Below are 13,534 nucleotides of genomic sequence, written 5' to 3' on the forward strand. Positions count from 1 at the left end.
CCCATCCCGGATCCGGGATCGTGACTAAAGCCTCAGGCTCATTAGCATAACGCAACGTTAACGATTTCTGAAAATCGCAAATAAAATTAAAATAATGCGTTTGCTCTCAAGCTTAGCCTTTTCTTAACAACACTGTCATCTCAGATTTTCAAAATATGCTTTTGAACCATAGAAATGGACTAATTTGTGTAAGAGTATGCAAAGCTAGCATAGCATTTTGTGTAGCATGTAGCACGCAACATTTTCACAAAAGCCAGATAACCAAATAAATAAAATCATTTACCTTTGAAGAGCTTCTGATGTTTTCAATGAGGAGACTCTGTCACATGCCAAATGCGCAGTGTTTCCTGAAAGCGTCTGTGTGTAGGAGAAATCGTTCCGTTTTCTACATTGCGCCTGGCTACTGAAACAAACCGAAAATGCAGTCACCTACAACGTGAAACTTTTTCCGGATTAACTACATAATATCGACCGAAACATGGCAAACGTTGTTTGGAATCAGTCCTCAAGGTGTTTTTTCACATATCTCTTCATTGACATGCAGTTCGTGGAAGCTTGCTTTCCTCTCTGTATTCCTTGGAAAAATACTGGCAGGTGACTTTTGCGCACCAATTTCGGCGCAGGACACCGGGCGGACACGTGGTAAATGTGGTCTCTTATGGTCAATCTTCCAATGATCTGCCTACAAATACGTCACAATGCTGCAGACACCTTGGGGAAACGACAGAGAGGGTTGATTCATTCCTCTTGCGTTCACAGCCATATAAGGAGATCATGACAAACAGAGCCTCAAAAATCCTTGTCATTTCCTGGATGCCATCTCATCTTGGTTTTGCCTGAAGCTCACGTTAAAGGGCACGCACAGAGAAGATCTTTGTATTTCTGGACACGTCAGAGTGTTTTCTTTCGAACAGTAGCAATTATATGCATAGTCGAGCATCTTTTTGTGACAAAATATCTTGTTTAAAACGGGAACGTTTTTCATCCAAAAATGAAATTGCGCCCCTAGAGTTCCAAGAAGTTAATATAATACATAAATACAATCAATTTCAAATAAATAATGAAATGTGTTCAATTTGTTTTTAATAATGCAAAAACACAGTATTGGGGAAGAAGGTAAAAGTGAAATATGTGCCATGTAAAAAAAACTAACTTTTAAGTTCCTTGCTCAGAACATATGAAAGCTGGTGGTTCCTTTTAACATGAGTCTTCAATATTCCCAGTTAAGAAGTTTTAGGTTGTAGTTAGTATAGGACTATTCTCTTTACCATTTGTATTTCATATACCGTGAACTATTGGATGTTCTTATAAACACTATAGTATTGCCAGCCTAATCTCGGGAGTTGATAGACTTGAAGTCATAAACAGCACAATGCTTGAAGCACAGCGAAGAGCTGCTGGCAAATGCAGGAAAGTGCTGTTTGAATGAATGCTTACGAGCCTGCTGCTGCCTGCCACCGCTCAGTCAGACTGCTCTATCAAATCATAGACTTAATTTGAATATAATAAACACACAGAAATACGAGCCTTAGGTCATTAATATGGTAAAATCCGGAAACTATAATTTAGAAAACAAAACGTTTATTCTTTCAGTGAAATACGGAACCGTTCCGTATTTTATCGAACGGGCGGCAACCCTAAGTCTAAATATTGTTGTTACATTGCACAACCTTCAATGTTATGCCATAATAATGTAAAATTCTGGCAAATTAATTAGTCTTTGTTAGAAAGAAATGGTCTTCACACAGTTTGCAACGAGCCAAGCGGCCCAAACTGCTGCATATACCCTGACTCTGCTTGCACAGAACGCAAGAGAAGTGACACAATTTCCTGAGTTAAATGAAATTCATGTTAGCAAGGCAATATTAACTAAATATGCAGGTTTAAAAAAATGTACTTGTGTATTGATTTTAAGAAAGGCAGTGATGTTTATGGTGCAACCACAGTGCTTTTTTTCGCGAATGCACTCGTTAAATCATCACCCGTTTGGCGAAGTAGGCTGTGATTCGATGATAAATTAACAGGCACCACATTGATTATATGCAGCGCAGGACAAGCCAGATAATCTAGTAATATCATCAGCCATGTGTAGTTAACTAGTGATTATTTTAAGATTGATTGTCTTTTATAAGGTAAGTTTAATGCTAGCTAGCAATTTACCTTGGCTCCTTGCTGCACTCATGTAACAGGTGGTCAGCCTGCCACGCAGTGTCCTCGTGGAGGAACAGAAGACAGGTATAAATACACGGGGGATAATGCGGAAGATGGGCGACACCTGGAGGGGGGTGATGACGAGCACAAAGACTGGTGAAACAGATCAGGGTGTGACAGTTGTCTATGTAAAGGATTTTAATGTTTCGATCATCCCTATAGTCAGGAGTTTGTCTAGATTTTTTGTTTTACCATATGACCTAATTAGAACAAATCTGGTCCCATCATAGCGCATATGAAACTGCTTTTTACAGTTGATCTATTACTATGACATACACTACAACTAGTGTCTGGAGTTGGTTAGATTAGCCTACTGGTTTCAAATGCCTGTTTTAAATGTTTACTGTATGTATATTATTTTACTGCTCTAGGGATATAATTATTGTTTGGATAACCTTATTTACTATTATGTATTGATTTGTACCTTAACATTTTTTCACTCTTTATTGCGATGCGTGCTGCGGAGAACACTGGAAGAAGAATTACCATAGTGAATTATTGTAATGTTTGTGTGAATTAATCCCTTAAGAGATGGGTTGCCAATAGGCAATTTGACACGAAAATCAAATGTAATTCATTCACCAGATCAGTACAAACTGGGTTGTAATAAAAACATTTCCTCCTACCACTCTGGAACCTATAGCGCCACCCCTGAAATCGTCACACAATGTTACAAATGAAAAAACATATTGTATTTGTATGATCTACATAAAAATAAATCAATTGGTGTTGGATGGTCTTTGATAGTTTTGTGGCTCAGTGCAGCTGGTGGCTGCTGCGACAAATAATATAACTGTCTGTTCCTGCAATTTCAGGTAAAACTCAATAAAACAAGTCTCATATTAGGAAAATGTCTGTACATTTCAGCAGTTTCAAAAATATTGCTCTGTTGCTACCATTTAGACTGAGTGTTGGCTCAGTGAAACAGTTCTGTTTACATTGCCCTGCTTCAAGGGGGCAACTGTCGGGCGAGTTCGTGTGCTACCTCTGGAGGTAGAGGTTAAGACATAGGTTTACATTTGAGTAATATGTGTAGCCAATTGTATTTTTACAAACATTGTACTAAGTCTGAAGAGGTTCCAAGAGCATTTTACCCACCTCCTCACTCTTGAAAATAGTCGCCTCTTCACCACACCCTTCACACAACTTTTCTCTTGTTATAAGCATTCCTTAAATTTATGTCTCAAAATTTAAAAGGTGTGGTTTCCTCAAACCTTATTGGTCATGCATCGGACCTGCATATTTGTGTCCACTTGCAGCATGTTATTGTTTCCAGACATTTTGTGCAAACTGAACAGATTATCTGAAATTAGTTAGTGTAAAGGTATTCTATTGAGGGCTGGTTTAACAGACTCGGATTAGACCAATCCAGAGTAGGCATTTATTCTTCAGTTTAGTCAAAGAATGTAGGCTAAACCTTTAGATCAACCTTGGATTATATAGGCCTACTTCTTAAACTGCAGATTCTGTGACTTGGATCTTTTAGCCCAAAAATTTGCCATAGTTCAGGAGCATATTAAGGTGAATCCATGAAACCATAAGGTGAATTCAATTCCCTTTGACACCATCCCTTTTGATTTAAACAACTTTCCGTACACGTTTGACCATAGAAGTGGTCAGAAAGTGACTTTTTGGACCTGAATGCCACAATTTTTAGCATTTAAAGGTGCTTGAAGTCTTTTGTTATTGACCAAATACTTATTTTCCACCATAATTTGCAAATAAATTCATTAAAAATCCTACAATGTGATCCGATCACAAATCCATTCTGCTGCTCCTTTCTTCTAGGCAGAAACTCAAACAGGAAGTACTCGTGCTAAGGTCAATTCAATGTTGGTTCGACCAATCGGAATGTTTGCCTCTGAGAATAACATTGACATATACACAGACACGGTGACTGTGCTCATAAGGAAGTGTCTAGGGGATGTTGTTCCCACTGTGACTATTAAAACCTACTCAAACCAAAAACCGTGGATAGATGGCAGCAAAACAAAGTGCGAACCACCGCATTTAACCACGGCAAGGTGATTGGGAATATGGTTGAATACAAACAGTGTAGTGATTTCCTCCGTAAGGCAATCAAACAGGCAAAATATCAGTACAGGGACTCAATCATCAAGTTTGCAGACGACACAACGGTAGCAGGACTGATTACCAACAAGGAGGTGAGGGCCTTGGCGGAGTGGTGCCAGGACAATAACTTCTCCCTCAACGAAAACGCTGATCATGTACTTCAGGAGACAGCAGAGGAAGCCCACATCCACATCGACGGGGCCTTACTGGAGAAGGTGAAGAGCTTCAAGTTCCTTGGCTTACACATCATTGACTAACTGAAATGGTCAACCCACACAGACAGTGTGATGAAGAAGGTGCAACAGTGCCTCTTTAACCTCAGAAGGCTGAAGAAATGTGGCTTTTTGGGTAAATGTATTTTAGATATATATTTGACCTTTTATTTAACTAGGCAAGTCGGTGAAGAACAAATTCTTACTTACAATGACCATTTTCCCTGGCCAAACCCCTGGGCCAATTGACCCTGGGCCAATTGACCCTGGGCCAATTGTGCGCCACCCTATGGGACTTCCCGGCCAGATGTGATACAGCCTAGATTCTAACCAGAGACTGTACTGACGCCACTCGGGAGCCCTAAGACCCTCACAAACTTTTACAGAAGCACCATTGAGAGTATCCTGTCAGGTTGCATCACCGCCTGGTATGTTAACTGCACTGTCCGCAACCACTGGGCTGTCCAGAGGGTGGTGCAGTCTGCCCAATGCATCACCGAGGGCACACTGCCTGCCCTCCAGGACACCTACAGCACCAGATTTCACAGGAAGGCCAAAAAGATCATCAAGGACATCAACCACCCGAGCCACGGCCTGTTGACCCCTGCTATTATGCAGAAGGTGAGGTCAGTACAGGTGCATCGAAACTGGGACCGAGAGACAGAATCTGTTTTTCAATCTCAAGGCCATCAGACTGTTAAATAGCCATTGCTAGCTGGCTACCACCCGGTTACTCAAACCTGCAGCTTAAGGCTGCTGCCCTATGTACATAGAGATGGAATCACTGGTCGCTTTAATAATGAAACACTGGTCAGTTTGTTTACATACTGTTTTACTCTTATCAAATGCTGTATTTTTCTGTATTTGTCAATGACACTCCGACATTGCTCGTCCTAATATTTATATACTGAGGGAAAAAAGTATTTGATCCCCTGCTGATTTTGTATGTTTGCCCACTGGCAAAAAATGATCATTCTATAATTTTAATGGTATGTTTATTTAAACAATGAGAGACAGAATGACAACAAAATACAGAAAAACGCCTAAAAAATGTTATAAATAGATTTTTAGAGGGAAAGTTCTTCGTATGGCCCACCAGAGTACTCGCCCCTACCGGTGAGGCTGGTCTTTCAGTGGACTGGAGGATACGAAATTACCAGTAGACGCAACTCTTCATGTGAAGCCGGTGTAGACGTTTGGCTGGGGACAGCCAAGCGCTGCCTAGTTGCGTCGACTCGGGAAAAGATTAATTGTCAGACTTTGGAGACTCTCAGGGGAACTCCGGTAGACTCGGGTCCTCTCTGTCAGGGTGACGTCGAGGACGTCCAGGATGCCTCGGAGGCGTGGTGGAATTGGACCTCCTCACTTACCTATATTCCTGTAGCTGCCCATCAATTCAGGTGGTCAAGGCAATGAGCTAGTCGAGATCCGTTGGTAGTTCCCGGGCTGCTAGCTTGTCCTTCACTTCCTCCGATAATCTGTGCAGGAACGTGTCAAACATCCATTCCGGGTTCAAGGCACTCTCAGCTGCCAACGTGCGGAAATCCACTGCATAGTCTCCCACACTGCGTGAGTCTTGCCGAAGATGGAGTGACTTCTGCCATGAGCTCCACCAGACTGAAGCATACTGACTGTTGTTCCCACACAGCTGTAGCCCAGGCGAGAGCATTCCCGGACATCAGTGATGAGGTACGCTATCTTTGAGCGGTCCGACGAGGGCTGCAGCTCGATGATGAGAGAACACTGAGCGAGAAATGCCCGACAGGTTCCAGACTCTCCAGCGACGCCTTCTAGAGAAGGTAAGTGGGGTTCTTGGGAAACCGGGGTGGCCGTGCTGCTAACAGCTGGGTTACTTAGGGGCTGAGAGGTTACCGTCGTGGTAGGCTGCCTGACAGACCAACTGCGTAATTGCTCCAGCAATGTGTTCAACGTGCGGCCATGGCGTTTGGCTAAGGTCTGGAACCCCTCCATAGACCATGCAGCAACTCCTTGTGCCTTCCAAGGGTGGCTCCTTGGGAGGAGACGGCATTGCGAAGCTGGTCCGAGTCTGCTGGGTCAGTCATGTCCAGTTCGTACTGTCAAGGCTCAGGAGAAGACCCAGATGCAGACAGTTTGGAAGTAACCAAAGATAATTACAAAACGGGGGCAGACAACGACAGGTCAAGGGCAGGCAGAGGTCAGTAATCCAATGGAGAGTCCGGAAGGTATAGAACGCCAGGCAGAATGGTCAAAACTGGGATAACAGGAACTAGAGAAAGACAGGAGCATGGGAAAACAAACTGGCAACAGACAAAGAGAAAACATGTATAAATACACTGGGGATAAGGGTGAAGATGAGCACAAAGACAGGTGACACAGATCAGGGTGTGACAGTATTTGGGGAGTTTCTCCCATTCTTTGCTGCAGTTCCTCTCAAGATCTATCAGGTTGGATGTGGAGCGTCACTGCACAGCTATTTTCAGGTGTCTCCAGAGATCTTCGATCAGGTTCAAGTCCGGGCTCTGGCTGGGCCACTCAAGGACATTCAGAGACAACTCCTGTGTTGTCTTGGCTGTGTTTTTAGGGTCGTTGTGCTGTTGGAAGGTGAACCTTCGCTCGAGTCTAAGGTCCTGAGCGCTCTGGACAGGTTTCCATCAAGGATCTCTGTACTTTGCTCCGTTCATCTTTTCCTCAATCCGGACTGGTCTCCTAGTCTCTGCCACTGAGCAACATTCCCACAGCATAAGGCTGCCACCACCCTTCTTCACTGTAGGGATGGTGCCAGGTTTCTACCAGATGTCACGCTTGGCATTCAGGCCAAAGAGTTCAATCTTGGTTTCTTCAGACCAGAGAATCTTGTTTCTCATGGTCTGAGAGTCTTTTGGGTGCCTTTTGGTAAACTCCAAGTGGGCTGTCGTTCCTTTTACTAAGGAGTTGCTTCTGTCTGGCCACTCTACCACAAAAGGCCTGATTTGGGGGAGTGCTGCAGCGATGGTTGTCCTTCTAGATGGTTCTCCCATCTCCACAGAGGAACTCTGGAGCTCTGTCAGTCACCATCGGGTTCTTGGTCAAGGACCAAGGTCCTTCTTCCCCGGTTGCTCAGTTTGGTCGGTCGGCCAGCTCTAGGAAGAGTCTTGGTGGTTCCAAACTTCTTCCATTTAAGAATGATGAAGGTCACTGTGTCCATCAATAATCCAGAAATGTTTTGGTACCCTTCCCCAGATCTGTGCCTTGACACAATCCTTTGCTCTGATATGCACTGTCAACTGTGGGACTTTTTTTTTTTATATAGATGGGTGTGTGCCTTTCCAAATCATGTCCAATCAATTGAATTTACCACAGGTGGACTCCAAGTTGTAGAAACATCTCAAGGATGATAAATGGAAACAGGATGCACCTGAGCTCAATTTAGAGTAGCATAGCAAAGGGTCTGAATACTTATGTTAATAAAAGGTATTTCTGTTTTTATTTTGTAATACATTTGCAAACCTTTCTAAGAAACTGTTTTCACTTTGTCATTATGGGGTATTGTGTGTAGATTAATGAGGAAAAAAGGTTTTATCCCATTTTAGAATAAGGCTGTAACGTAACAAAATGTGGAAAAAGGGAGGTTGTACATTCCGAATACACTTGTTTATGGATGATTTAACAGTTAGGTATATAAATAATAGGAAACAAATTGAAATTAGGCTATCTCCTGAGTTTTCTTAGACAATTAAGCTAAGGCAAGGTCTGTTTCCTCATCTCTGCTACTGCTGCCTCCATCGCATTGTTTTCAATCCTAATATGTTGGGTAACTTTGATATTATGCACCTAGCAACATAAGGAAAGGCAGCAATTCTACGGTATACTGAAGAATATGTTACAGAACCACAAACTGCAACCGTATCCAACAGCGGGAGAAAGCGCATTTGTTCTAAAATAATATTAGATTAGTGTTGCACGATTATTTTTGCTTAATAACCATATACAATTTCAGTATCACCTGTCTTCGAGTGACTGCCGTCCCCGTGGCCTCAGCAATGGATTAGTCCACAGAGACAGGCACAAATCATACCGATGTATTTTTTTTTGCCCAATAAAAAAAGATCTAACAATTTGCACCTGCTCAACTAAAGAGATCTTGGTCGACCAACAGCCTATCGACAAAACAATCGACTAAGCAATCAACCAGTCGACTAAATGTGGTGTCATTTGGGTGATAAAACCTAACGAGACCGCATTCCAGAGCATAAGTTAATGTTTCTGTTCTATATGGTACCAGGGAGAGATGACCCAGACCCTGATCTCTACACAAAGATAACTGTTTTTACAGCAGATACTGTCTGCTGTGAAATATGTGTCTTTCATACAAATCTTAACCTTGTGACCCATTCTGTACATCTGTTGTTCGTCTTGTAGTTTGAAAGGGGTGTATCTTGGCTATAAAATACCTTTTGTACTTTTTGTCTCATCTGAGGGTGTTTCGTTGACCAGCCATCATTATCGTAGCACACTCAATTGATTCACTTTATATGTGTGTGTTGTGTTGACCTGCTCCCTTATTAATAAGTGATTCAAGATTTAGTATTACTCTGACTTGTGTGATAAGTTAGTCTCTCATTTGATAGTAAGTAAATGTACCTGAATGTTGATCCCTGGTATGTATATGTGTATCTTTTTGTCACTTTTTTTAAAGAGCTGCATTAAATATAATTCCTTACATCTTTGGTTGGTATGGAAATAAAGTATTAAAACGTTAATCCAAACTAAAAGGGCTGCACTTCTTCCCCAGGTAAGAGCAAGGAGGCAGAGATCAAGCGGATCAATAAGGAGCTGGCCAACATCCGCTCCAAGTTCAAGGGGGATAAGGCACTGGACGGCTACAGTAAGAAGAAGTATGTCTGCAAGCTGCTCTTCATCTTCCTGCTGGGACATGACATCGACTTTGGACACATGGAGGCTGTCAACCTGCTCAGCTCCAACAAGTACACAGAGAAACAGATCGTAAGTGAAGTGTGTATGTGAGAGAGCACCGAACTTTGTATGAATGAATAATGTGTGTGTGCTATAGCTATGTCTGTCTGTGTTTGGTTGTCTGTGTATTTTCAGTTTGTGGCACTCCATTTCTCATTGTCTATGTATGTCTGTATCATGGTATCCCAGTCTCTGTTTTTTGTCAGTAGTTTGTACTGGTTGCCTGCCACTATTTTTCTTTATCTCTTAAACTGTTCTTTCAATGTTGATACAAAACATACACTGATGCATTTACTAAACTAATTCTGGGGTCCAAGTCTTGTCTGTCTATATTTGCAATACAACAGATCATTGAACTTAGTGTCATTCATTTCAACACCAAGCTCTGCTTTTGTGTTCAGATATTCCGGAACATTCAATTGCCAGAGCAAAGACTTTATAAGTAGTCTTAAATATGTCTGTATGACTATTGGGGTATATAAAAATATTTAGGTCTAAGGTTGACCTGACAGGGCCTGTTTCAGTACAAACTCTTTCACAATGGTAGCCTTTGGTCTGGTTTGAATACTTTGAAAATGCTTCCTCCTTCCTTCCTTCCTTTCCTTCCTTGATAATGTTGTGGAAACCACACATTCACTCTTGCCATGTCAGATTAGTGGTTTCCTTGAGGAAAAAGGATGGCATGCAATACGGTACGTAGTATTTTTACAAGGCCACATTCAGTAGGGTACAACATTGTGGAATGTTCACATAGAAAAATACTGTGAAGACTAGCCTCTGTTTACAGTAAGAAATCATATAATCTATTCACTCTAACACAACCCAGGTTCAGGGGGATAGAATTGAAATTATTATATCATGCCTCTTCAGCATTTGATGGATTAGTTCACTGAAGCATTCCAGGTGAAGCTGGTTGAGAGAATGCCAAGAGTGTGCAAAGCTGTCATCAAGGCAAAGGGTTGCTACTTTGGAGAATCTCAAATATGTTATGATTTGTTTAAACCTTTTTGGTTACTACATGATTCCATATATGTTATTTCATATTTGTGATGTCTTCACTATTATTCTACAATGTAGAAAATCGTAAAAATAAAGAAAAACCCTTGGATGAGTCGGTGATCAGACTTTTGACTGGTACTGTGTGATATTTTCGTTTTTACATTTACAAATTTGAGAACATTTCTGAAACCTGTTTTTGCTTTGTCGTTATGGGGGTATTGTGTGTAGATTTAGGGGGGGGGACAATTTCATCAATTTTAGACTAAGACTGTGACGTAACAAAATGTGTAATGAGTCAAGTGGTCTGAATACCTTCCAAATGCACTGTTATGCATGTATAAAAACATTATTTTTTTCAAATTTTAGAAATTCTCCCGCGATCCTTTTTTCATATCCCCTTGTTTGGAACTGCTGCCGTAGTGAGTGCATACATTTTTGTACTGGTCCATACTGGTGTTGCAAACGCCATGCTCTACTAACTGAGCTAAACGAAACCAATCATCTTATTTTTTATTTAACCTTTATTTAACTAGGCAAGTCAGTTAAGAATAAATTCTGATTTACAATGACGGCCTAGACCGACCAAACCCTAACGCGGACGACGCTGGGGCAATTGTACGCCACCCTATGGGACTCCCAATCACGGCCGGTTGTGATACAGCCTGGAATCGAACCTGGGTCTGTAGTGACGCCTCTAGCACTGTAATGCAGTGCCTTAGACCGCTTAGACCGAATTGAGACTAGATAACTTGAACTGTGCACTTTCTCCCCTTTTGACGCGTACAGTAAATAGCAGCCTATCTGTTGGCTCTTGGTGTTGTAGCCTGGCCTTTTAACTTTTAGTTCTGTCATTTTAATTCAGTCTTCCATCGAGTCGCCTTGACATCTCCTTATAACTTACCTACTACCGGTTTGATGATTTGTATGACAACAACAACAAGCTACACGTGCCGCTCTTGTGAATAGCAAGAGCACCAGCAGCATGAATTATAACATTTTCTCTCTCCAACGGGAAGCGCGATGTAGACCATCTGCATTGTGAATTCATGTGGGATTGTATGAATTTTCTGAAAGATTAACAGAAAAAAATAAATGTAAACGTTAAGAAAAATTGCCAATTTGTCACATCCCTATCTCAAACGGTACCCTATTTCCGTTTGTAGTGCAACACTTTTGACCAGGGCCCATAAGGCTGTGGGCCTCATTTCCCAGTTGCGATGTAACTTAAGCATTACGATGATCCTACCAAATGCAATCGTTATTTACAAGCCAACTTTTTAAGTGTTTCCCAAACAAGCACTTATAGAGAACGTTCTCTAACTGCGTTGTCAGTCCATGTGTCGATACTAATAGGATCGAAGGAAAAGCAGCGCTACGCTCTTAATTTTCTTTTATTGTTTTGCTAATTGACATAATTTGAGTCAATTGGAGGTGTGGATGTATTTCAAGGCCTTCCTTCAAACTCAGTGCCTCTTTGCCTGACATCATTGGGAAATCAAAAGAATTCTGCCAAGACCTCAGAAGTCTGGTTCATCCTTGGGAGCACGTACCACGTTCAAGGTACCACGTTCATCTGTACAAACAATTAGTATGCAAGTATAAACACCATGGGACCATGCAGCCGTCATACCGCTCAGGAAGGAGATGCGTTCTGTCTCCTAGAGATGAATGTACTTTGGTGCTAAAAGTGCAAATCAATCCCAGAACAACAGCAAAAGACCTTGTGAAGATGTTGGAGGAAACAGATGCAAAAGTATCTAATATCCACAGTAAAACGAGTCCTAACCTAACCTGAAAGGCCGCTCAGCAAGGAAGAAGCCACTGCTCCAAAACTGCCATAAAAAAGCCAGACTACAGTTTGCAACTTCACATGGAGACAAAGATCGTACATTTTGGAGAAATGTCCTCTGGTCTGATGAAACAAAAATATAAATGTTTGGCCTTAATGACCATTATGTTTGGAGGGAAAATGTTTGCAAGCCGAAGAACACCATCCCAACCCTGAAGCACGGGGGTGGCAGCATCATGTTGTGGGGGTGCTTTGCTGCAGGAGGGACTGATGCACTTCACAAAATAGATGGCATCATGAGGGAGGAAAATTGAGATGGCTTCAATATTTTCACATCGACATCAGTCAGGAAGTTAAAGCTTGGTTGCAAATGGGTGTTCCCGAATGGACAATGAACCCAAGCATACTTCCAAAGTTGTGGCAAAATGGCTTAAGGACAACAAAATCAAGGTGTTGGAGTGGCCATCACAAAGCCCTGACCTCAATCCTATAGAACATTTGAGGGCAGAACTGAAAAAGCCTGTGTGAGCATGGAGGCCTACAAACCTGACTCAGTTCCACCAGCTCTGTCAGGAGGAATGGGCCAAAATTCACCCAACTTATTGTGGGAAGCTTGTGGAAGGCTACCCGACACGTTCGACCCAAGATAAACAATTTAAAGGCAATGCTACCAAATACTAATTGAGTGTATGCAGACTTCTGACCCATTGGGAATGTGATGAAAGAAATAAAAGCTGAAATAAATCATTCTCTCTACTATCATTCTGACATTTCAATAATTTAAAATAAAGTGGGGTTCCTAACTGACCTAAGACAGGGAATCTTCACTAGGATTAAATGTCAGGAATTGTGAAACTGAGTTTTAATGTTTTTGGCTAAGATGTATGTAAACTTCTGACTTCAACTGTATGACTGCAAGTAGGCTATGAAGCACTTAATTATGCTTACCAAATAATGATGCACTAAATCACAGATTGGTCACATCATGAAACACGTTGAGACTTAAAATTAGACAGTGGCCTTGTCGCAAAATAGAACTCTATTTCAATATGATTTGAAATAGTCTATATACAGTCGTGGCCAACAATGTTGGCACCCTTGCAGAAAACGGTTGAAATTAAAACATTTTGATATCCACATGTACAGTCGTGGCCAAAAGTTTTGAGAATGACACATATTAATTTTCAGTCTGCAGCCTCAACTTGTATGATGGCAGTTTGCGTTTGAAGAGTGATCAGATGAATTGCAATTCATTGCAATGTTCCTCTTCGCCATGCAAATGAACTGCAAAAAACACATTTCCACTGCATTTCAG

The 13,534-nt window shown here is 41.6% G+C and overlaps 1 protein-coding gene across 4 annotated transcripts in view; it reads left to right on the forward strand.

Annotated features, from left to right (window-relative positions):
• The window catches only part of LOC135556083 (AP-2 complex subunit alpha-2-like), a 65,557-nt gene that overhangs the window by 5,877 nt on the left and 46,146 nt on the right, over positions 1–13,534 (forward strand). For all 4 annotated transcript variants that reach the window (XM_064988993.1, XM_064988994.1, XM_064988995.1 and 1 more), the window contains one exon: positions 9,250–9,461. In XM_064988993.1, coding sequence (XP_064845065.1) covers positions 9,250–9,461 — 212 coding nt within the window. The remainder of the gene's footprint in view (positions 1–9,249; positions 9,462–13,534) is intronic.

The sequence above is a fragment of the Oncorhynchus masou genome, chromosome 15 (assembly GCF_036934945.1).
Source record: "Oncorhynchus masou masou isolate Uvic2021 chromosome 15, UVic_Omas_1.1, whole genome shotgun sequence".
NCBI classification, from domain to species: domain Eukaryota; kingdom Metazoa; phylum Chordata; class Actinopteri; order Salmoniformes; family Salmonidae; genus Oncorhynchus; species Oncorhynchus masou.